Raw genomic sequence first — 25,564 nt, 5'->3', positions numbered from 1 at the left:
CATTAGACTAAGAATATCTCAAAAATTATCATTGCTAAATACTTTTATTTTAGTTGGTGTAGGCAGAATGCGAGCTAAGGTACCTTATGGGAGTATTCAAATCCCACAGGCATATCAGGTGTGTGTGGGGGGGGAGGTATCTGACATTCCGACTTCTCCCTCTGCATCTTACAACAGCTGATTTCCCTCCCTTCTTCCTTCGTGGAATGTTCCACGAAACAGCCTGACTCCCCGCTTCCCAACCTGTGGTATGGGCCAGGAAATGCCGCCGGCGTCAGCGTTTTACCAGGAGACTCTAGAGCTTTTCTGAATCGTATTTATATAAGCTAAATCCACAGTTCTCTTTTCCTCAGTAAGTCGGCCAGGAGAAATGTCCCCACCCCTGCTCTCCGCAGCCAACGGCACAGCCCCGCCCCTTTCTCCCGGAGTTGAGAGTTCTCATTCCCGGTAGCGAATGGACACTCCTTCAACATGGCGTATCCCTTGGGGAAGCACGAACTGGGCGCAGCCATGTTCCACGCCTGGTAACGTTGCTAAGGAATATGGAAGGTCCAAAATACAGAGTCCACAACATCTCCTGGTATACTTGCCCAGCCGGCTTCGTAAATGGCATTGCGCATGCGTAGACCTTCTCCTCCTCTTCCCTATCCCACGCCCCATGAAAAGCCCCAAACCTCAAGAAGGGGCGGTGCTCGAGCGGGTGACCGGAAGCGGCTGCGGTTCCCAGCCACGGTTTAATAATTGTCAAGAGGATTCTAGGTTCAATGACGGGCGGCCTGGGAGGGTGAGTTCTGGGGGATTGTATGTGGTCAGGGAGGGAATCGTTTGTTCTACTGGAGTTCGATGATTGCCTCATTATTTTGCTGGCTTTTTTTTACCCCCTCGTTTCGATGGTAAGAAGACAAAGTTCACTCTAAGAGCCACTAGGTTTGATGCATTGTGTTTTAGATTTATTTTGTTTCTTTCTTTCTTTCTTTCTTTCTTTTCTTTCTTTCTCTTCTTCCTTTCTAGAAGAAATAATTTGTCATTTGCCTAGGAGTTGTTTAGAAGTGTGTTTTAGCTTCCAAAAGTTTCCCTTTTTGGTGGATTTCTAACCTTAGTTTTCTGTGTCAGGAAATGCCTACAAGAGGCTCTTATTCCTTGAAATTGGAAGATACTGATGGCCTAGTCTGTGATGAATTTTTAAAAATACCCTGTGTAGAACTCAAAATGACACCTAATTATCTGGTTGCCATTATGCCATTCAAAAATATATTACGTTCCTGTCTGCTCCTCCCGTTTCTGAGAAACAAGACAGAAATTCTCTACTGTGTTTGATTCATGCCTTCTTACTGCCAACACTGAAGCGTTGTGAGTTAATTTTTTAAAGAAGTATGACACTTCTAAGTGTGTTTATGCAGTAATGGATGTTCTGTAGTTTAAGCATCATTGGTTGAAAAGAGTATGCTTCTTCAATTGACTTTCACGTTTGTCAGAAATAAATAGGCGCTACTTGTGTAGGCGCTCATAGTTCTCTGTTCTGTTCATTGAGCCAAGTGCTACCCCACTACCCCTTGCTTGTGTTTCCGCGTTACCTTGGTGACAATGGCTGTATATGTCTTGGAATCTCATGGAGTTATTTCTCCCACTTCATTCTTTTTTAAAGATTTATTTATTTTTATTGGAAAGGTAGATTTACAGAAAGAAGGAGAGACAGAGAGAAAGATCTTCTGTTGGCTGGTTCGCTCCCCGAGTGGCTGCAGTGGCCAGAGCTGTGTGGATCTGAAGCCAGGAGCCAGGAGCCTCCCCCTACCCGGCTTCCCCCATGTGGGTGCAGGATCCCAAGACTTTGGGCCGTCCTCAACAGCTTTCCCAGGCCACAAGCAGGGAGCTGGATGGGAAGTACAACAGCTGGGACATGAACTGGCCTCTATATAGGATCCTGATGCTTGCAGGGGGAGGACAAGTCAGTTGGGCTATTGCAGTGGCCCTCCCACTTCATTCTTTTTCTTAGACTTTCCATATACATTTCAGAATAATTTTTGTTTCTATCTATAAAACATCTTGCTGGGAATCTTGTTAGGAATTTTGTTAATCCTTTATTGGTATAAACAACTTGGGAAGAATTTACTTCTTAAATGCGTCAAGTCTTTTAATCTGTGCACACAGTGTGTCTAGCTAGATCTTTGTTTTCTTTTAGTAGTGATTATAATTTTCAGCATACAAGTTCTCTGTTTTTTTTTTGTTTTTGAAGTTTGCACCTAAGTACTTAATCTTTTTTGGAGTGGCTTCAGGTGGCTGTCTTCAATTTTGGTTTCCACATGTTTCCTGCTTTTGTACAGTTGAATATTTTTGCATTGATCTTTTGTCCTACAATTTTGCTCAGATCAAGTATTTCTTTTTAACATCTTTTTTGGGGTATATTCTGTTCTTTTTTTTTTTCATGAACAATCATGTCTTATACAAAGAGGAAGTGTTTATTTCTTCCTCTGCAATCTATGTACTTTGTCACTTTCCTTTTTTTTTTTTTAACCTTTACACTGGCTAGAAATTTCAGTTCCAACACAGAATATCTCATATCCAAAATGCTTGGGAATGGAAGTATGTCAGATTTTGAAATTGTAATGATTTGGGAATATTTGCATATGTGTGTCTATGTGTATAAAATGAGATATGTTGGGAAAGGACCCAAGTCTAAAAATGAAATTCATTTGTGTTCTATATCCAGAATAGACACAAAGCCCAAAGATAATTTTATTCAATATTTTAGTGCACCTGCATTAAGACTGTGGCCAGTCTTTTTTTTTAAGGTTTTATTTATTTTTATTGGAAACTCAGATATACAGACAGGAGGAGAGACAAGGAAGATTTTCTGTCTGCTGATTCACGCACTAAGCAGTCGCAATGACCAGAGCTGAGCTGATCCGAAGCCAGGAGCCAGGAACCAGGAACCTCCCCCCTCCAGGTCTCCCACACGGTGCAGGGTCCCAAGGCTTTGGGCCGTCCTCAACTGGTTTCCCAGGCCACAAGCAGGGAGCTGGATGGGAAGCGGGGCTGCTGAGATTAGAACGAGTGTCTGGTGTCCGTATGGGATCCCGGCATGTTCAAGGCGAGGACTTTAGCGGCTAGGCCACTATGCTGGGCCCGTGACTGTGGCCAGTCTTAGGAAAGAAGTCAGTGTGTGATTTTCTATTTAGGCATCACATTAGTGCTCAGCAAGTTTGGGGTTTTGGAATTTTGGGTGCATACTTAGTGCATGCTATGCTGAATGACAGTGGGCATCCTTGCATTGTTCCCCATCTTAGGGGTTGAACATTCAGCCTCTCACCCTTACACTGTTAATTAGAGCTAGTATTTTTATTCCTCTCTCTTCTTTATACAGATGTTCTTTGTTAAGTTTGCCTCTGTTCCTGATCTGCTGTGGGTTACAGCTTTACTAATGTTGAATTTTCTTGCATTGTATGAATTTATATGACCTTGAATTTTTTCTTGCTAAGGCCTGTTACTACAGAGATTATACTGATTGGTTTTTCAATGTTGAGCCAACCTTACATCCCTAAAAGAAACCCACTTAGTTGTGGCACACAGTTCTTTGGATATATTGCAAGAATTGATTTGATGATGCTTTTATTTTAAATTGTGCCTCTAAGTTCAAAAGATATTGGTGTAAAGTTTCCTGTTTTTGTTTGGTACTGTATTTGCCTGGTTTTACTGGACAAATGAGTTCAGGAATTCCTTCTTCTGTGTTCTGGAAGAGATTGTGTAAAATTAGTGGCAATTTTTCTTTTAATGCTTGATAGACGTCTCCCGTGAAGCCATCTGGGATTGATAATTTCCGTTTGGAAGCTTTTTGTAGTAATATAACCATTTAGATGATCTATTTAATGCCTTTCCATATTATCTATTTGATAGTGGATGAGTCATGATAGTTTGCATTTTAGAAGGAATTGGAACATTTCATCTTGTTGAATTTTTTTTTTAATAAAAGTTTCATTTATTTATTTGAGAAGTAGAGTTACAGGGGGTGTGGGGAACAGAGATAGAATCTTCCATCTGCTGGTTCTTTCCTCAAACAGCCGCAACAGCCAGTGTTGCGCCTGTCCAAAGCCAAGAACCTGAAGCTTCTTCTGGGTCTCCCACAAAGGTGCAGAGGCCCAAGCGCTTGAGCCATCTTTTGCTGCTTTCCCAGGCACATCAGTAGAGAGCTGGATCAGCAATGGAACTGATGGAACTTGAATCGGTGCCTACATAGGCTGCTGGCACTGTTGACAGTGGCTTTACTTGCTATGCCACAAGCCGCCCTTCCACTTTTGTTGCAGTTGTGTGTATAACACTGTGGTATTTTCTTACCATTATTTTCATTGCTGAAGGATGTGAAGTTACATCTCTTCATTTATGATGTTGGTAGTATTTGTCTTCTCTTTTTAGTTTTGTTAGTTTCAATACACGATTGTCAGTTCTGTTGATCTTTTCAAATATGTTTTCTCCCCTGCTTTTCTGAAAGAGAGAGACATGAGAGAGACAATGAAAATGCTCCCAAATGCCTGCCACATTCAGGGAATTACACAGGATGAAGCCAGGAACCCCCAAACTCAATCTGGATTCCCCACAGGGTGGCTGAGACCCAATCACTGCAACCATCACCCGCAAGAACGCAGAAGTCAGAGCTGGAATTGAGAGCCAAAGCTGGGTCTCCAACCCAGGTGCTCTGACGTAGAACGTGTGCACTCCAGTTGGTATGTTAACCACTAGGACGAACACCTGGCTCTGCTCTTTATTGTTTATGTCTTGTGTTGGATTTCCTTTGTTGTTCTTTTTCATTTATGTTAAGGTGAAAGCTTACTTTATTCATTGAAACCCTGTCTTGTAATGCAGAAGTTTGGCGTTGTAAGTTGTCTTCTCAGCACTGCTCTATCTGCAGCCTGCAAAGTACACATTTTTGTATGTTATATTTTCATTGTCACTCAGTGCATTTCTTCTTTGTTCCTTGCATTGTGTAGAAATGTATCAATTTTCAGGTGTTGGAGATTCGCCAGTATTTCTGTTACTGATTTCTAGTGTGTGATTTCCAGGTACAGAGGTGTTTTATGGTGTGTTTGATGGAAGTTTAAAAGGCATATGAATCTCATAGGTGTTTGGCTAGACTGCTCTGGGCATTTTCCTTTTTTTTTTTTAAAGATTTATTTATTTTATTACAAAGTCAGATATACAGAGAGGAGGAGAGACAGAGAGGAAGATCTTCCGTCCAATGATTCACTCCCCAAGTGAGCCGCAATGGGCCCGTGCTGCGCCGATCCGATGCCGGGAACCAGGAACCTCTTCCGGGTCTCCCACGCGGGTGCAGGGTCCCAATGCATTGGGCCGTCCTCAACTGCTCTCCCAGGCCACAAGCAGGGAGCTGGATGGGAAGTGGAGCTGCTGGGATTAGAACCGGCGCCCATATGGGATCCCGGGGCGTTCAAGGCGAGGACTTTAGCCACTAGGCCACGCCGTCAGGCCCAACACTGCCTTTCAAATAAAAATAGCACATAAGAAAATCTTTTTAGAAAATGCAAATTGTATACTGTTTGGTGGTTTTTAGCATTCACAGGGTCACATAGCCATTATCGTAGTACAATTTTAGAACCTTTGAAATATCCCCAAAGGAAACCTTGTTTATATTAGCAAATGTTCACCACTTATGCCATTCCACAGCCCCTAGCCCTGGCAACCACGAATCTAATTTCTATCTATGGATTTGTCTATTGTGGGCATTTGATTGACTTGAAATCATCAAATATGAGCATGTGAATTTTTTGTGATTGGTTTCTTCCACTTAGGTGAATGGCTTTAGGTTTATTTCATGCTGTAACAGGTATCAGTATTTTTTACTGCCAAATAATATTCGATTACATGGCTATACCAATTTTTTTCTTACCCATTTCTGTTGAAGAACATTTAGATTGTTTCTACTTTTGTTTGCTATGAATAATGCTGCTATAGAATATTTATGTATAAAGTTTAGAGCAGATACATGTTTTCATTTCTCTATGGTTTATATTTTGAGAAGCTGCCCACCTTTATTAATCATAACCCAAAGCTCACAAAGTCTGTCATATTCCATTTTAATTAACAAATGTTTCCTAGACTTTTGTTTCCTGCACCGGGTCCGGTGATGTGAAGTGCGCTTTGATGCCCCCAAGAAGTGTTTGTGTAGTGAGTATTTCATGACTCTGATCTTGTGGATGTTGTCTTTCTAGGTGTCTTGGAGGTTCTGCTGAGTCACAAGGTCAGACCCCCACAGTGAAGGCTGCAGGACCTTCCTCTATTTGAGTCTACAGACCCACTGGACTTCACCATCCTGAAAGAGCGGAGTTGTTGGCAGGAGAACCCAGGGCTGAGGTCCAGTGGGAGTATGGCAGCTCACACAGAAGCCCCCCAACCAAGGGAACATGGCAACACCTGGGAGGTGAGGAGAGAGGAATGCCTAGAAGAACAAATTCATTCTGGCACTCCAAAGCTTAAAGAAAAGAAATGATCTCATTTTTTAGATTTGTACAGGGGTGTCTTAGTTAGCTTTAAATCACTGCAATGAAATAAGAGATAGAAAGAGAAAACTAACTTTTTAAAGAAAAAAACAGATTTTTAAAAAGATTTATTTATTCTAATTGGAAAGACAGATATACAGAGAGGAGGAGAGACAAACAGGAAAATCTTCCATCCAATAATTCACTCCCCAAGTGACCGCAATGGCTGGTGCTACACTGATCTGAAGCCAGGAGCCAGGAGCTCTTCCGGTTCTCCCACCCGGGTGCAGGGTCCCAAGACTTTGGGCCGTCCTCGACTGCTTTCCCAGGCCACAAGCAGGGAGCTAGATGGGAAGTGGAGCTGCCAGGATTAGAACCGGCACTCATATGGGATCCCAGCATGTTCAAGGCGAGGACTTTTGCTACTAGGCCACAGTACCAGGCCCCAGATTTTGTTTTTAAGCTCATGGTTCTGGAGATTCACAGTCCAACATCAGGTATCCCTACTGGTTGGGGTTCTGATGAGGACATTCTTGCTGGTCTAGTCCCTACTTGATGTGAATCATCACATGGGCAGGGAGAAGCACATTGATCTGATTCGCCTTATCTGCTGTGCTCCTTACTAAGCCAGCACAATTCAGCCTAATCCATTCACTTCCCAAAGACCCGCTCTAAACACCAACTCTAGATTAAATTTCCTTCTTAGCAACATTAACATAGGACTTCAAAGACTAATCCTTTAGCCTTGGGGAGATACCCAAATGAAGCTCCAAACCAGAGCAGAGGCTGCTTGAAAATGTTCAGGGAAATTAAAACTATAACATTGATTTATTTTGGCACAAAAAATTTTGAAATTAGTTCTTTTTTGGTAATATGACTTTTCCACAAACTGAAGATGCTGTGTGTTGCTTTTTTTTCTTTCTTTCTTGCCAGGAACTGCTTCCCTCCTCCCCCACATGTATATGTATTATGGTTGGTAGTTTATTTCTGTTTGGGAATTTCCCCCTCCTTTTCTGCTAAAATGTTTATCTTACCTTATGTGTTTTAAAAAATAGTAAGGTTAATAACCCTTTATCATTCTTCTATATTTGTGTGAATACTTTTGGCCACTTGATAATTTTCAGTTGGTTTTTAGTTTTGTTTAAAAGTTGTGTGAAGTATCAAGTAGTTTCAGATGTCTTGTTAGAAAAATAGTTATTGGGCTCAGCAGCGTGGCCTAGTGGCTAAGGTCCTCGCCTTGATCCCATATGGCCGCTGGTTCTAATCCTGGCAGCTCCACTTCCTCTCTGTCTCTCCTCCTCTCAGTATATCTGACTTTGTAATCAAAATAAAATAAATCTTTAAAAAAAAATAGCTCTTGGCTCTGGTGCAGTGGCTTGATTGGCTAATCCTCTACCTGTAAGCACCAGCATCCCATATGGGTGGATGCTGGTTCCTGTCCCAGCTGCTACACTTCCCATCCAGCTCCCAGTTTGTGGCCTGGGAAAGCAGTGGAGGATGGCCCAAAGCCTTGGGACCTTGAGCCCGTATGGGAGACAAAAAGAGACTCTCTTGGCTCCTGGCTTCGGATAGGTTCAGCTCTAGCTGTTGAAACCATTTTGGGGGTGAACCAGTGGACGGAAGATGTTTCTGTCTTTCCTTCTCTCTGTAAATCTGATCTGCTTTTCCATAGATAAATAAATAAATCTTAAAAGAGAAGAAAAATGGTTTTTCCCAGGTTCCTTTTTCTTCAGGTTCCAGGTGCTCAAGAAGTACTCTTGACATCTTGAATATCTCTGTTTTTCAATTTGAAGCATTACCTGTTGACTTTACACTATGGAACATAGAGATTTAGCTTTTCTGTTCAACCCCACTTACATATACATTTTCTTCTAAGGTAAGTACATCATTTTTGATAGGATCCATGGTTAATGTTTATTATTCTTTAAAAATCCATTTATTTATTTGATTGAAAGGCAGAGAGGGAGATATTGTAGCCAATAGTTCACTCCCCAAATGGCCATGATGGCTGGGGTTATACCAGACCAAAGCCAGGAGCCAGGAACTCCACTGAGTGTGCCACGTGGATGGATGGCAGGGTACCAGGTACAAGGGGGAGTGGATTTTTTGTCAAGTTTATTTAAAAGGCGAGAAAAATCACAGAAACCCAAGGATGGAGTGGGCAGAGAGTAAAGGTGGGAGAGAGAGATGTTTCTACCGTTATTTTCTGTAAGGAGGTACTTTTAAAAGAGAAATTCCCTACAAGTAGGTTTCTCAGAATCTGTTATTCATACTCATTTTTAGTGGTGTGAAGTGGTCTGCATTCTGGATTATATCAGTTTTGCAGGTGTGCTTCACAGAATTTGCAGAACACTGGATTGAGTTTATTTTGGTTCCAAAAACATATGGAAAATACTATGCAAAAACTAAGCATGGATTTCAAAATTGTTTTTGCATTAAAATAAACTTGTCCTTTTTAAAAAAGATTTATTTTATTTTTATTGGAAAGGCAGATATATACAGAGAGGAAGAGAGAAATATCTTCCATCCATCCGATGATTCACTCCCCAAGTGATTGCAACTGCTGGTGCTGCACCGATCCGAAGCCAGGAGCCAGGAACCTCCTCCAGGTCTCCCACATGGGTGCAGGACCATGGGTGCATGGCTTTGGGCCATGCTCAACTGCTTTCCCAGGCCACAAGCAGGGAGCTGGATGGGAAGTGTAGCAGCCGGGATTAGAACCGGCGCCCATATGAGACCCTGGTGCGGTCAAGGCAAGGACTTTAGCTGCTAGGCCACCACGCCGGGCCCTAAACTTGTCCTTCTAAGGTACCCTAAGATAACGGTGCCTATTTTCACCATACCCAAGACAAACCAGTATCTTCTCATGTTTTTCATCTTTTTGGCCAGTCTGATAGATAAAAGTATATCTCAGTACCATTCTAATATGCATTTCTCTTATTATGGCAGACATTTTATATATATATATATACACACGCGCGCGCATGTGTATTGTGTTTAAAGAGTCATTTAGGAATAGGCATTGTGCAGTTAGCTGGTTAAGCTGCTGATTGTGACACCTGCTTCCCATTATTAGTGTGCTGGTTCGAGTCCTCACTACTCTGCTGCTGATCCAGCTCCCTGCTTAATAATGTACCTGGGAAAGTGGCAAATGATAGCTAGCTCAAGTTCTTGGGCCACTGCCACCCACATGGGAGACCCAGATGGAGCTCCTACCTTCTGGGTTTGACCTAACCCAGATCCTGCTATTGTGGCCATATAGACAGTGAACAAGTATGTGGAAGATCACTGTTTTTTTTTCCTCCTTCTCTGTCATACTGCTTTTCAAATACATATATGCATATATATTTAAAGAATACACCCATAGGACCAGAAGAAATGAACAAGGAAGGACCTTTCATAGATCAGAGAAGGTGGCCCTAGCCCAAGCCCAAGGTTCTGATATCTAAAAGAGAAACTAACAAAGAGCCAGGGAAAAAACAAGCAGTGAATCCAGGGAAACCAGACCAGTGTCGAGGAAGCAAAAAGAAACTGTTCTCAGAATGAAGGAGGAATTAGTTATGTCAAATGTTCAAGCAAATAAGATAATCTTCTTTAAAGAACCATATATCTTGTTTTTCTGGGCTGTTTTTAAATTTCCTTGGCCCATTATTTTTATTAAGTCACTGCTATTTATTTTTTTAATTTATTATTTTTGTAAAGATTTATTTATTTTTATTGGAAAGGCAGATACATACAGAGAGGAGGAGAGACAGAAATATATTCCATCCGTCCGATGATTCATTCTCCAAGTGGTCATAACTGCTGGAGCTGAGCTGATCCTAACCCAGGAGCCAGGAGCTTCTTCTGAGTGTCCCACATGGGTGTGGGGTCTCAAGGCCATGACTGCTTTCCCAGGCCACAGCCAAAGAGTCAGATGGGAAGTGGGGCCTCCGGGGCATGAACTGGCACCCATGTGGGATCCTGGCATGTGCAAGGTGAGGGCTTTAGCTGCTAGGCTACCACGCCGGGCCCAGCTCTTTATTTTTTAAAGTTACTTTGTGTATTTCTTTTTTTAAAAAAAGATTTTTATTATTATTATTGCAAAGCCGGATATACAGAGAAGAGGAGAGACAGAGAGGAAGATCCTCCATCCGATGTTTCACTCCCCAAGTAAGCTGCAACGGGCCGGTGCTGGACCGATCCGATGCCGGGAACCAGGAACCCCCTCCAGGTCTCCCAAAAGCCCTGGGGGGTCCCAAAGCCCTGGGCCGTCCTCAACTGCTTTCCCAGGCCACAAGCAGGGAGCTGGATGGGAAGTGGAGCTGCCGGGACTAGAACCGGCGCCCACATGGGATCCCGGCGCGTTCAAGGCGAAGACTTTAGCTGCTAGGCCACGCTGCCGGGCCCTACTTTGTGTATTTCGAAGCAGGGTTATGTATAGACTGAGGAGGGAGGGAGAGACTGAGAGCTCTTTTATCTGCTGGTTCATTCCCTAAATAGCCTCAACAGCCAGAGCTGGACCAGTCTGAAGCTAGAAGCCAGGAACTTCTTCCAGGTCTCCGATATAGGTGCAAGAACCCCTGTATTTGGGCCATAATTTGTTTCCTTTCCAGGTGGATTACCAGGGGGATGGATTAGAAATAGAGCAACGAGGACTTGAACTAACATCTGTGTGGGATGCCAGGCTATGTCTTTCTGTTTTTAAATGATTTGCCTATTTTTGTTGGAAAATGTGAGTTACAGAGAGGAGAGACAGACAGAAAGATCTTCCATCCCAGTGGCTATAACTGCTGGAGTTGAACTGATCTGAAGCCAGGGGCTTCTTCTGGGTCTCTTGTGTGGGTGCAGGGTCCCAAAGTCCTGGGCCATTCTCTGCCGCTTTCCTAGGCCATAAGTAGGGAGCTGGATGGGAAGGGAAGCAACTGAGACACAAATCAGCATCCATATGGGATACCAGCACTTTAGGCAGAGGATTAGCCAGTCGACCCATTGCAGGCTGTGTCTTAATTTGCTGTGCCATGACTCCAGCCCCACTATTTATTTATTAAGGGCATTAACTCTTTATCTACTATATGTGCTTCAAATTATTCCTCCCAACTTCTCATTTGTGCTTTAAAAATAAATGTGCATGTGCTTCCTATAATTAGCTATACCAATCTTTTGAATCCTCTAAGTTTTAGATCATAGCTAGAAAGCTCATTGTCATTGCTTAACTGTATTGGGGGAAAAAAACACCAAGTTTGATATTTTCTTTTTAGTACTTTCATGGGTTTATTTTTTCTGGTTCTGTGATTATCTGGATTTTTGCTTCTGTTGTAAAACCTTGGTCAGGGCTCCATGTTCATTTTCATCACACATCTGTCCCAACATCAGTTGCTAATTACTGTTTTCCCCACTACTGCGCAGTCCTACATGGCCGTCACAGACATCTCATTTATAGTTCTAGGGTGTTTCTGGACCTTATTCTCTTCTACTGAACTATCTAGTCATCATCATCTTTATTATTCCTATTCAACTCTGTTTATAATTTAGTGTAATAGGATGGTAGGGCTAAGGCTCTGGCCATCCTTCTGTTTTAGAAATTTGCCATTCTCTTTGCTACACACAGTTTATAATCAGCTTGATAAGTGTTCCAGAAATCCTCTTACTGTTGTCAGTGAGCTAGCATTAGATTTACATTTTAAGATAGAGTCATTTGTTTATAGTCATTCAGAGGTACTAAAGAATTAGGTATTTTTTTTTAAAGATAATCCTTGTATTCCCTATTAGTGTGCCAACATTTTTGACAAATGTGTTTTCAGCATTAGCTTTTGTTTCTAGTTTCTGAATGAAAAGACAGTGCGAACATTGTCTTATATAAGTGAAAGGAAAATCAAGAAAGTCCTGTGATTTTCGTGTTCAGGGGAGAGAAACAGATATTGATACACCTTGTTAGAGACATTTATACATAAATAAAGCCTTCTGTTAGAGTGAGCAAATAAAACAGTAAAAATACAATTAGCCATTGAGCCATTGTACGAAGCCCAACAACAACAACAAAATTTTTGTAAGTATATTTTATTTTTTTATTTTTTTTATTAATTATTATGCATTATGTGACAGTTTCATAGGCTCTGGGAATCCCTCCACCCCTCCCCATGCCCCTCCCCCCTGTAAGTATATTTTAAAGGGAAAGTACAAAACTATTATAAAATACGTCGAGGCTAAATGCAAACAGCGTTATTTCAGTTTATATAGTAAAACTAAGTTTGGAGGTAGAGGAGATATTATCTGATCGGAATGCCTTTGGTTACTCCTTTTGTGTACCCATGAACTTTATTCCCATTAAAAAAGAATCAGTTCCCCCACCCCCAACCTGTAGGCAATGGCTTCAGTAGTATTGTCGCTAGGCAAGTATTACACTGCTGGGAGAAAAGCAGCTAGTAGCTGGTAGGCATCTTGGGCCTGGTTAATGCCAAATTTGTGTTAACTATAGCAGCATGCCAGCATGTCGCCTATTCTATTTTATTTATTTTTTTCACATATGTGGGGGATAGACACCAGCACACCAACAGAGTCTGGAGACCCGGGTGCAAGTGTGGATAGACCCTGTAGTCAGGCAGGACCCCAGGCTGGCATAGCACACTGCCAGAGGACTGGACATGGGGGTGGGGCTATCAATTGCACAGGAAAGTGGGTCAGGAGATTTGTGGGAGGGAGGACTGCTGAGAATGAGGACTGACTTCTGGGGTACTTACACCAACCTGGCTACCGCACTTGCAGATAAACTAGGGGGCTGAGCCTGGCTGGTTTAGAGGGAAACTGGAGACCCTTTTGGGGCCAAACCAATTCATCCACCCACATGGGAGACTTGAGCTGCAGTTGTTGGTATCAACCACTGCCTACCGGTGGACACAAAAGCCATGGCTGGGGAACCTGCCTGGCAGGGCTTGACCACAGTACCCACCAGTGAGTATTGGGGTAGGGAGTGGGCCTTGTTAGGCTAGGCCATGACGCTAACCAGCCATGAGAGAACTAGGTTTAGGAACAGAATCTGTGAGGGATCTTGGACTCACCTCTGTGGGACTACTGTACCAGCTGATTTGCTCGAGGGCTAGAGTGCTGACGGACTGAGCTAGGCATGACCATGGAACTTAAGATTCATGGGTACTGGGGTTGGGAACAGCCTGGGCTTATCTAGACTGTAGCTCCCACAGGCACACCCAAGAATTAGGTGTGGGGTGGGCCAGGCTGAAACTGACACTTGGGGGGGCAGACTGCCAGGTAAGGGCCTACCACTGACTGGCACATGTGAGATCTGCGTCTGGGAGGGGCCCTGGTGGGAGGACTTAGGGAACTGCCCTGGTGGACCATAGTTCTCGCTGGTGAGCACATGAGTCAGTGCTGGGTGTTGGTCAGGCTGGGCCGGGCAGCTTCACTTGTTGGCAGGTGTGTGGGTTGGCTCTGCAGGGTATGGATCAGGCAGAACCAGGCCAAACCAAACACTGGTCTGTGCAGGAGCTGGAATGAAGTACAGGTCATGCTGGGCTAGGCTAGGCTATCATACCTACTGATTTACATGAAAGCCAGGGTTGGGGGCAGGCTGAATAGGGCTAGGCTGCAGCACCTACAATGGAGAGTTGGGTCTGGGTGCTGGCCAGGCAAGGCCAGGCTGCAACATCTGATGGCAAAGGTCAAGCTGGGTGATGGTCTATGCTGGGCTGGTTCCGAACAACCACTGGCATGTGCAAGATCTGTGGCATGGAGCAAGCTTGTTGAGGGAGTTAAGAGGACAACCTGGCTGGGTTGCGGTTGCTACCAGTGAGTGTGAGAGCTGGAATGGGGGCAGCAAACTGGCTGGATGTGGCTGCAGCATCTCTCGGTATGGGTGTGCACTGGATCTGGGGCATGCCAGACCAGGCTAGGCTGCAGCACCCACTTAATGCTCACAAAGCTAGGGTAGGTGTAGGACAGGCTGGGCTGTAGCACCCAACAGTAAGAGCCAGAACTGGTGTGCACCAATTGAGCAAGGCCACTGTTCTTGCCAGGTCAGGAGGTGGGCCAAGTCAGATTGGGCCAAGGGACCATCGGTGTATGGGTTCTGCCACTGGGAGGTGACCTGATAAAAGAAGCTTGGGAAATTCCTCTGTCAGGATGCAGTCTCTGCAGGTGAGCCCAAGAACCAAGGCTGAGATCAGCCCAGACCAAGTCACATTACAGTACCTGCTGGCATATGACTGTCTTAGGTCTGGGGCAGGCCAGGCTGGGCCAGTTCATAGCATCCACTGACAGATATGGGGACGAGGACAGGGTAAAGGACAGGCTGGGTTGGGCCACAACACAACTCAGCCAATTCACATTAGGGCCGGGACTGGGCTGTCTGGGCTGGGCTAGGCTGCAGCACTCACCAGCATGAGCTGGAACTGGGGGCAGGCTGGCCCAAGCCAGCTTGCAAAGCCTGCTGGTGAATGCCTAGGTGAGGTGAGCCATGCCAGCCTGGGCCACAGCTCCCAACAGCACATGTAAGACACAAGATGGGGGGTGAACCCAGCAGGAGAGCTGCGTTGTTCCTCTGCTGAGCCACTGCCCGTGCTGGTGAGTGTGAGAGCTGAGACTGGGGGCAGACCAGGCTGGATGGGGCTACAACACTCGTTGGCCTGAAAGTGAGCTAGGTTAGGGGGAGAGCCAGGCTGAGCTAAATGACTGTATCCACTGGTACATACATGAGATAGAGTAAACGCAGACTGATCGGGCTTTGCTGCACCATTGGCTGGCAAGTACTGGGATTGGGGGCAAGTCCTGTCAAGCTGGACTGTAGAACTACGTGGAGAGTGCAAGATTCTAGGCTAGGAGTGGGCCTCATAGGGAAACTCTGGGCACCTCTCCGATGGGCTGCAACTCTCAGGTCTGTGGGCCATTCTCTACTGCTTTCCCAGGCCACAAGCAGGGGGCTGGATGGGAAGTGGAGCAGCCGGGACATGAACCAGCATCCACATGGGATCCGGGTGCATGCAAGGTGAGGATTTAACTGCTAGGCTATCATGTCAGGCATTGTTTTTGTAATTTTTAAAATGCCTACTTTATAACTTCACCTTAAAAAAATGCAGTTGGAACCAGGGTAGGGGTGGGCCTGGTGGGGGTTATTATGGGTCGCTCTGATTGGGCTGCAGCTCCCACTGGTTTATGTGAGGGCCGAGTGTGTGCTGGGCGGAACCAGGCTGGACTGCAACACCCATTGGTTCCAGTGGAAGTCGGGGCTGAAAACAAAACCAACCCAGCAATTGCAATCACCAGCTGACCCGGGTGATGGACTGTGCCGGGCCCTGTACTTGCTAGTACATACAAGAATCTGGTCTGGGAACACCTCAGAGTTTCTTATGGGGATCTCCCCAATCGAAATGGCGGACTCAGAACCCTAACCAAGAAAAGACGGAAGACAGAACAGGTCAACCCATCACCTCAGCTATATGTTGGCAGCGAAATACTGGACAAATGGAGACTCTATGATGGACTATGTCAATCAGTGGATTCTTCAACAACCTCATCGTGCCTGGAGTGGCGAGATTGGCAGTGATTCATAACTGGTGAACTATCAAAATCACTTGAGCAAGGATCTCAGAGCATGCCCCACATCGGGAACCTGGGATGGGTGGGAGACTGGGTGGGGCTTCTCCCTCAATATTCCCTTTACCTCAGATATTTGAAGGAAACAATAGGGAAATAATAGTCTTACCCACTTCCCTATAGTCCTTGTACCTTTTTACCCTAATTAGCAATGTAAAGATTGTCAAAAATATAATAAAAAAAGAAAAGAAAAAAAATGCAGTTGGGGCATGGTGCGGTAGCCTAGTGGCTAAAGTCCTCGCCTTGAGCGTGTCAGAATCCTATGTGGGTTGCGGTTCTAATATGATGCCATATGGATGCCAGTTTGAGTTCCAGCTCTACCACTACCAATCTAGCTCCCTGCTTATGGCCTGGGAAAACAGCAAAGGATGGTTTAAGTACTTGAGCTCTTACATCCACATGGGAGGCCCTGAAGAAGCTCCTGACTCCTGGCTCCTTCTTGCCCCAGCCCCACCTGTTGTAGTCATTTGGGGAGTGAACCAGCAAATTGAAATCTCTCTCTCTCTCTCGCTCTCTCTCTCTCTCCATCTCCTCTTTGTAAAATCCACCTTTCAAATAAAATCTAAACCTTTTATGAATGTTTTGCTGTTTGAAAAACGACAAAGAAGGGCCCGGCGCAGTGGCCCTGCAGCTAAAGTCCTTGCCTTGAATGTGCCGGGATCCCATATGGGCACCAGTTCTAATCCTATCCAGCCCCTCTTCCCATCCAGCTCCCTGCTTGTGGCCTGGGAAAGCAGTCAAGGACGGCCTAAAGCCTTGGGACCCTGCACCCGCGTGGGAGACCCGGAAGAGCTCTTGGCTCCTGCTTTTGGATTGGCGCAGCACCAGCTGTTGTGGTCACTTGGGGAGCGAATTATTGAAGATTTTCCTGTTTGTTTCTCCTCCTCTCTATATCTGACTTTTCAATGAAAATAAATAAACATTTAATAAAAAATGACAGAGACTGTGGGGGCTTGGAGAGAGGAGACTTTGAGGGGCAAAGGGACAGAGATGAAAAGGAAAGAGAGAGTACACACAAGACTGCAAGAGTGAGAGAGAGCTCCTATCTGCTGGTACACTCCTCAGTTACCCACAGTGCCTGGGGTCGGGCCAGGCTGAAGCAGGAAGACTGGAACTCAATGTAAGATGTAAGTCTCCCATAAGGGTGGCAGAACCCAGTTAATTACTTGAGCCATTACTCAACTAACTCATTACATTGAGCTGCCTCCGAGGAAGTGTATTAGTTGGCTAGTTTGAAACTGATGTTTTAAAAGAGATTTTTTAAGGTTTATTCAGGCAGATTTTACAGAGAAAAGGAGATATATAAAGATCTTCCATCCACTGGCCCACACACATGCGGCGCAGTGCCCAGAACTGAGCCAATCCAAAACCAGGAACCAGGAGCCTGCCCTGGGTCTCCCATGTGGGCACAGGGTTCCAAGGCTTTGGGCCATCCTCCACTGCCTTCCCAGGCCATAAGCAAGGAGCTGGATAGGAAGTAGAGCAGCAGGGACATGAACCAGTGCCCACATGTGATCCCACCACATGCAAGGCACGGATTCAGCCATTGAGCCATCACACCAGGCCCTGGAATCTGATTTAAGCCTAGACTGTACATTCTGATGCAGCATGCAGGCAGCCCAACTGGCATCTCAGTTACCAGGCCATACCCATCTCCATGTATTATGTTTTAAAGCATTGGTTCAATTCCACTTTGTTCCGTTTAATGATTGGAATTCTCCCAGTCTGTTCAATTCTTTTGACAGAAACTGTTTTTTTTTTTAAAATATTTTATTTCTGGGATTTCCCTTCCCCCTCCCCAAATCCACTCCCTACTGATTTCCTCTATATTATTTTTTAAAGCTTTATTTATTTTTATTGGAAAGTCAGATATACAGAGAGGAGGAGAGATAGAGAGGAAGATCCTTTGTCCAATGGTTCACTCCCCAGGTGGCAGCAACGGCTGGAGCAGAGCCAATCCAAAGGCAGGAGCCAGGAGCTTCCTAGGTCTCCCACACGGTGCAGGGTCCCAAGGGCTTTAGGCCATCCTCAACTGCTTTCCCAGGCCACAAGCAGGGAGCTGGATGGGAAGTGGAGCTGCCGGGATTAGAACCGGTGCCCATATGGGATCCGGGTGCGTTCAAAGTGAAGACTTTAGCTGCTAGGCTATTGTGCCAGGCCCTATATTATTACAATAGTATAGTCCTTCATGAGCAATAGTAAGTCCATCATTCTGCTATTTAATAGTATCCTGACATTGCAGACATGGACAGCCTATTGTCAAGATATATTTAACAGTTTCAACAGTTTCATTAGGAGTCCATCTTTGATTTGGTAGTAGAGATGCATACAGTATTATATCTTCGCATCTGGATATGATAGTCTCTATTACACAGTTAGTATACATCCCCTTAAATGAAAAATCATAGAACAAAATCAACAGGAAGAAAAATAGAAAATTTACAACATGAAGTTAAACAACATGCTACTGAATGACCAATGTGTTGCTGAAAAAATGAAAGAGAAAATCAAAAACCTTCTGAAAGAAAACAATATTTCATGACCTAAGTGTCACTGAAGAAATTAACAAGAAAAAAAAGCTGTTTCGAAGAAATGAAAGTAAAACCAAAAAATATCAAAACCTATGAGATGTAGCAAAAACAGTATTGAAATGAACATTTATAACATCAGGTGATTACAAAAAATAGAAATATGTCAAATGATCTAATAATGCATCTCAAGGACTTGTTAAAAAAGAAAAAAGCTGGAAGCAAGAAGTGATGAAAATCACAGCAATAATAAATGGAATTGAAACTAAAAAAACTGCAAATCGCAATAAGAAAGAGCCATTTTTAAAGAAAATGAGCAAAGCAAGCTTTTAGCCAGACTAACAAAGAAAAGCAAGAGAAAAACCAAGTAAAATCAGAGATGAAAAAGAAAACATCATAGGGAACTACTAAGGTGATCTCTTGTTGAATGGATCCTTTGTGATCATATATGTGGTATACTTCTTCATCTCTTTTTTAATATTTCTCACATCAAAGTCTGTATTATCTGATATAAGAATGCCATACCAGCTCATTTTTCTTTTCCATTAGCCTGGAATATTTTGTTCCATCCTTTCACTTCCAGTTTCTGCCTATCTTTGTTGGTGAGATGTGTCTCCTATAGGTAACAGATAGATGGGTTTTGTTTTTGATCCACTCTGCTAATCTATGATGCTTGATTGATTACTTTAAGCCACTTACATCCAGAGTTACTATTGATAGGTAGTAATTTGGTCCTGTCATTTTAGCCATGGGTTGTTCATTGTTTGATTTAGTATTCTTTTGCTGTTTTATTTGGACATTCTGTACAGTTACCTTTCGTTTTGGTAAGTGCTATTCCTTTTCTCTGTCAAGAGAACATCTTTATCATTTGCAAGGCAGGTCTGGAAGAGGCAACTTCTTTGAGATCTTCTTTACTGTGGAAGAATTTTCTTTCATTTTCATAGACAAAGGAAAGCTTTGTTGGGTAAATTATTTTGGGCTGACAATTTTTTCCTTTTAGAGTCTGGAATATGTCACTCCATTCTCTTCTGGCCTGTAAAGTTTCCTCTGAGAAGTCAGCAGTAAGTATGATTCGGGTTCCTCTATATGGTAATTGATTTTTATGTGCATTTTTGAGGATCTTTTCCCTGTGTTCCACTCAAGAGAGCTTGGTTATCATGTGCCGTGGCAAAGATCGCTTTTGGTCAACCCTATTGGGAGTTCTGTGCCGCTCCTGTATTTTGTTTCCCAATTCTTTCTGCAGATTAGGGAAGTTTGCCTTTATTATTTTATTGAATACATTTTTAAACCCAGCTTCTCTTTCTGTGCCTTTTAGAATTCCCATAACTCTTATCTTTGGCTTTTTAATAGTGTCCTTTAATTGTTGAAAATTTTTCTTGGCTTGACTCTGTTCCTCTTCCAGCTTTTTGATGGCCAAGTGGTCAATGAAAATGGAGGTATTTTACAAAGAACAGAAGAGGAAGCATGTTGGTGGGGATAATAGTTTTCATCAAATTCTAGGATAACAATTTAATATTTGACACTTATGTTCCTGCAAAATGTTAGAAATAAACCCCTAAAACGTGGCAGTATGTGGACCATCTGCAAGTTTCTATATCCATTCAGGTTTTGTCCTACATTTTACTCTTATTTTAGAATAACCAGTAATTTTAGGGCAAAACTGTTCACTCCAACACCTATGTGTATAAATATGCATCGTGAAAAATGTGAAATCTACTAATTTTATATCAATTAAGAAGAAAAAATATGTATCGTACATACCTTGCATTCTTCTCTGACACTGTTATTCCTAGTAGAGTCTCATTCATGTATTCAGTTATAAATGTGGGTTTTTTTCTCTTAAGATTTATTTATGTATTTGAAAAACAGAGAGAGGAGGAGAGACAGACAGAGACTGGCCATCTGCTGGTTCATTCCTCAGATGGCCACAATGGTCAGGCTGGGTCAGGATTATGCCAGAAACTTCATCTGGGTCCCCCGTGTGGTGCAGGGGTCCAAGCACTGGGCCCCTCCACTGCTTTTCCAGATGCATTAGCAGAGAGCTGGATGGGAAGTGCAGTAGTTGGGACACAGATTGGTGTCCTTGTAAGATGCCAGTGTCACTGGTTACAGCATAATCTGCGTGCTACAGTGCCAGCCCTGTTATTATGATTTAGTTAGTTAATTAATCTACAGGAAGTCGGGGGAGAGAACATTCGTGCTTCTCTATATATAGGTTCATTAGTCAAATACCTGCAACGGCTGGGACCAAACCAGGCCACAACTAGGAGCCAGGAACTCAATTCAGGTCTCCTATGTGGACTGTCAGTCTCCCACATGAGTGGCAGGGACCCAAATACTTGGACCATTATTGCTGCTTCCCAGGATTGCATGAGCAGGAAATCAGAACTGAGAGCCAGGCATCTTAAAAGGTGTCTTAATCACTGCCAAACACCTAACACCAATTAAAACTTGAAGCGTACTTAACTGTGAGTAAGTATGAGTTATCCATAATATATCATAACCGTGTATCAGATTAGCTGAGTTTATGAGCATGTATCCTAATTTTTTAGTCATAAACTTTCTTTAATACATGCTAGTAATTCTTAATATGAAAATCTAAGAATCAGATTGAATCAAAACAAACCTTTAAAGTACTTGAGAGTTTTTGGATCTTTTGTTTAAAGATCTATTTTTTATTATTTTTTTTAAGGTCAGATATACAGAGAGGAGGAGAGATAGAGAGGAAGATTTTCCATCTGATGATTCACTCCCTAAGTGGCTGCAATGGCTGGAGCTGAGCCAATCCGAATCCAGGAGCCCGGAGTTTCTTCTGGGTCTCCCACATGTGGGTGCAGTGTCCCAATGCATTGGGCCTGCTTTCCCAGGCCACAAGCAGGGAGCTGGATGGGAAGTGGGGCTGCCGGGATCAGAACCGGCGCCCATATGGGATCTCAGTGCATGCAAGGTGAAGACTTTAGTCGCTAGGCTACTGCGCTGGGCCCAGAATTTTGGCATTTTAGAGTATGTTAGATTTTGGACTTTTCAATTAGGAGTGGTGTGACTTGCAAAATATATGCAGATATTTCTAAATCTGAAAAATTCTGAAATGTGAAACATTTCTGGTCCCTGGCATTTCAGATAAGGTAGATTCAACCTGCAGTGCAGCTTCTCCAAGTAACAAAACCAAACAAGTTCCATAATAAACCCAAATGTATATAGTCAGTATCATATACAAGTAAGATTCAAGGGGCCAGTGTTGTGGCACAGTAAGTTAATCTACTGTGTACACTGCCAGCATTCTATATTAGAGTTTCAGTTTAAGTCCTGCTTCCAATCCAGCTCACTTCTGAAGCAGCTGGGAAAGTGGCAGAAGATGGTTGCGTGCCTGTGCCCCTGCTGCATGTGGGAGACTTAGCTCAAGTACAGGTTCCTGGCTTTTGACTGCCCTACCTCACCCATGTAGGCCAGCTGGGGAGTGACCCAGCAGGTCTCTGTCTCCTTTTTCTGTCACTCTGCTCAAATAAATATTTTTAAAATGGAATTTAAAAAATTTATAAACCTTATGCTTAATATTTTAGTTTTCTATTTTAATAAGCACTTAAGTATCTAACTAGTAACCATTAAATAATTTAACATAGTTCCAAGGTTTAAGTTACCTAAAGATATTGGGAACTGTCTTCAAGCTGACATACTACAAAACCTTATTACTCCTTAAAATAAAGTTTATCAGGATAGCAGTTCAGTTTGGCTAAATATAAAGTTGCATTTTTGTGATCTTGAACATCTAGTAGCTGCAATGTTAGCTTACAGTCAGTAAGCCTATAATAAACTTAGAATAATCCCAACTGAGATAGGAGTGTATGTTTCTGTTAGGCTTAACTTTTGGATGAAGAAAGCCTTCTGTGTATTTTATGTTTTGTTGTAACCATATCAACTCTAGGACAGAAATAGCACATTCTGGTATTCTTCTTTAGGATTTGTTTTAATTTATTTGAAAGGCAGAGTGATGAGAAGGAGAAAAACAGAGAGATATTCCATCTCTCAAGTAAATAAATAAGTAGATACTTAGAAAAAAAAGAAAAAAATTTGAAAGAGCTGGTTCCAATCAGAAGGAAAAAACCATATTATTATATTTGATCCTTGTGATGGCAAAGACATGACTATTTTTATTTTTATTAGTCTAATTTGCCAGATAGTTACTTAATTAGTTTCTATGAGAATACCTTCTTTTGGCATATTGAAGTGATTGAAAGTTCAGTTTATTTGGGAGGGAATTTTAGTAACATTCATCTCCAGCAGCCCTCCCCGCCCCCCGAGATAGGAATGTATGACTTACAGACATGCAAATACACATGCAGACTGGAAGAGCTTATATGAAGGAATGTCAACATGCAAGCAGGAAGATGGACTCAAAAGCTAAGTTTATTTTGGTGGGGAAAAAACTGTCAGAAATCCACGTATAGGTTTTTATTTTCCACGAGCTTTTTGAAGAACTGCCTCCCCCGCACCTTCTCTCACAGCTCATGTAAAAGAGCTGTTCTCTTCCCACTGGATTCACTGGCTTAGTGGAGCTAAGCAGAAGGACATGCTGGTACTAAGAGACCCTAGTGAGACAGAAAGAGATTTACATGAAAGAGATTTACCATGTGGTAGATGGTCAGGTTTCACATGGGTGTGGTTTGTGTACTCAGGGAGGTTTGGGGAAAATTAGATGCTAAGGGAGGAGTGTGTTACTGTCCTGTCCATTAGGAAGGTGGCAACCTGTTTTTGGCTAGGGATGATTGTCTCTGGTGTCCACCTAGTCAGGTGTGTGGATGCAGGGGGAAGATCTCTCCACGAAGGAAATTGGGGAGATGGGTTTTTGGACTTTTTGTCTTGTGTTTTAGAGCCAGGAAATTCTAAGTCCATTGTGTATATGTCTGCAACTGTTCCTGTATGTGAGGATCTGAAAAGTGTATTATTCTAATCATTTAAGCTATAAAGCTAAGGGTTTGAATTATATTGATTTGGCCTTGTCTGTAGTGAAGTCCTTCTGATGTTGCATCAGTATAAATGTTTAGGGAAGAGAAGTATTTGACCATTCTGCACTATGTTTGTGAATGATATCTTGAGTTTCTTGTTTTAAACTCTTGACAGAGTTAATGAACCCAAGTACCTGCAGCTTGACTGAGAACAAGACCAGCAGCGTTGTCTTTCCAGGCATTCTCTTATCTCTGGAGTTAGAGATAGTCATTCTTTGTTGTCTGCAATCTTCTATCTTTGCCTATTATTACCTTGAGGGTGATTCTAAAAACCTCTTCCCTCTGGTTTTCCCTTGCATGTAAGACTTAGGGTGTTATAATTTCTAGGAAGGTCTGTTTCCAGGGCCTATAGATAATTGTACAAGGTGATATAAATTAGAAAGCCCAGGAGAATCTACCCCAAGAACCAATATGGGATCTGGCGCTATAGCATAGCGGTTAAAGTCCTCACATTGAATGCACCAGGATCCCATATGGGCACCGGTTCTAATCCCGGCGGCCCCGCTTCCCATCCAGGTCCCTGCTTGTGGCCTGGGAAAGCAGTAGAGAATGGCCCAAAGCCGTGGGACCCTGCACCTGCGAGGGAGATCTGGAGGAAAGCTCCTGTCTCCTGGCTTCGGATTGGCTCAGCTCCAGCTGTTGTGGCTACTTGGGGATTGAACCATTGGACAGAAGATCTTCCTCTGTTTTTCCTCCTCTCTGTATATATGCCTTTCCAATAATAATAATAAAAAGAACCAGTATGAATTGATGACCACATTCTTTATTCTCACAAAGGGGCATGTAAATCTGAGTAAGACCCTGGACTTAAAAGACACTTTGCAAATGGGTGCTCAGGTCATTGCCCTATTGTTGCAGGCTGGGGAAAGGGCGATAATACAGATGAGGAAGGGGATCGGAGAGGAGGAGAGTTTAATAGAACCAGCAAAGGTAAAGTGCAGAAATAAGGCCCAAAGGAAAAGAGGGTATCTGCAAAACGAGTAGGAATACTGGGTAGGAAAAAGACTGGGATGGTAAGGGTGGAAAAAGCATTTTGGGATTTAGTTGGGGGGAAGGAGGATCAAAAGTGGACTGGTGGTGACAGAGATAGATTGAAGACATTGCCATTTTTCAGCCTCCTCCAAAGTGAGCTGACCTTAGATCCTCAGATGTGGGGACTCTTCACAAATGAATTTAGGGAGATCCTAAATGTAGCATAAGGGGGCCCGGCGGCGTGGCCTAGCGGCTAAAGTCCTCACCTTGAAAGGCCCGGGATCCCATATGGGCGCCGGTTCTAATCCCGGCAGCTCCACTTCCCATCCAGTTCCCTGCTTGTGGCCTGGGAAAGCAGTTGAGGACGGCCCAATGCTTTGGGACACTGCACCCGCGTGGGAGACCCGGAAGAGGTTCCAGGTTCTCGGCTTCGGATCGGCGAGCATCAGCCCATTGCGGCTCACTTGGGGAGTGAATCATCGGACAGAAGATCTTCCTCTCTGTCTCTCCTCCTCTGTGTATATCTGGCTGTAATAAAATGAATAAATCTTTAAAAAAAATGTAGCATAAGGGCCGCTTCTAAGTTTTTCTTAGTAAAATTGTGCCTTTTTATGGAGATAATGAACTAAGTTGTTTCAGTAGTAGTGAGAGTTTGTCACAAAATTCATGGAAACAGAATTCAAGGATGTTTCCTTTGATGCAAAAAAATTGGAATCCATGCATATAGGGACCTTCAGAAAATTTGTTATGAAAAAATATGCATGAACTTCACATTTCTGCACCCAAATTAAACTTGTTTAAAACAATGTTTTTTTAGATTTATTTTATTTTTATTGGAAAGTCAGATATACAGAGAGGAAGAGAGACAGAGAGGAAGATCTTCCGTCCGATGGTTCACTCCCCAAGCGGCTGCAGTGGCTGGAGTTGAGCCAATCCAAAGTAAGGAGCCAGGAGCCTCTTCCTAGTCTGCCACACGGATGCAGGGTCCCAA

At 43.3% G+C, this 25,564-nt stretch overlaps 1 protein-coding gene across 2 annotated transcripts in view; it reads left to right on the top strand.

The window, feature by feature from the left end:
- Positions 1-583: 583 nt before the first annotated feature.
- Positions 584-25,564, top strand: part of LOC101521880 (zinc finger protein 81) — a 41,862-nt gene continuing 16,881 nt past the window's right edge. Inside the window, exons 1-3 of one of the 2 annotated variants that reach the window (XM_058658928.1) lie at positions 584-784; positions 6,219-6,427; positions 19,599-19,659. In XM_058658928.1, coding sequence (XP_058514911.1) covers positions 6,411-6,427; positions 19,599-19,659 — 78 coding nt within the window. In that variant the 5' untranslated portion in view covers positions 584-784; positions 6,219-6,410. The remainder of the gene's footprint in view (positions 785-6,218; positions 6,428-19,598; positions 19,660-25,564) is intronic. The other variant, XM_058658929.1, reaches the window with a different exon arrangement.

This window comes from Ochotona princeps, chromosome X, assembly GCF_030435755.1.
Source record: "Ochotona princeps isolate mOchPri1 chromosome X, mOchPri1.hap1, whole genome shotgun sequence".
Taxonomy (NCBI): Eukaryota; Metazoa; Chordata; class Mammalia; order Lagomorpha; family Ochotonidae; genus Ochotona; species Ochotona princeps.
This window is presented reverse-complemented; position numbering and strand designations above follow the sequence as displayed.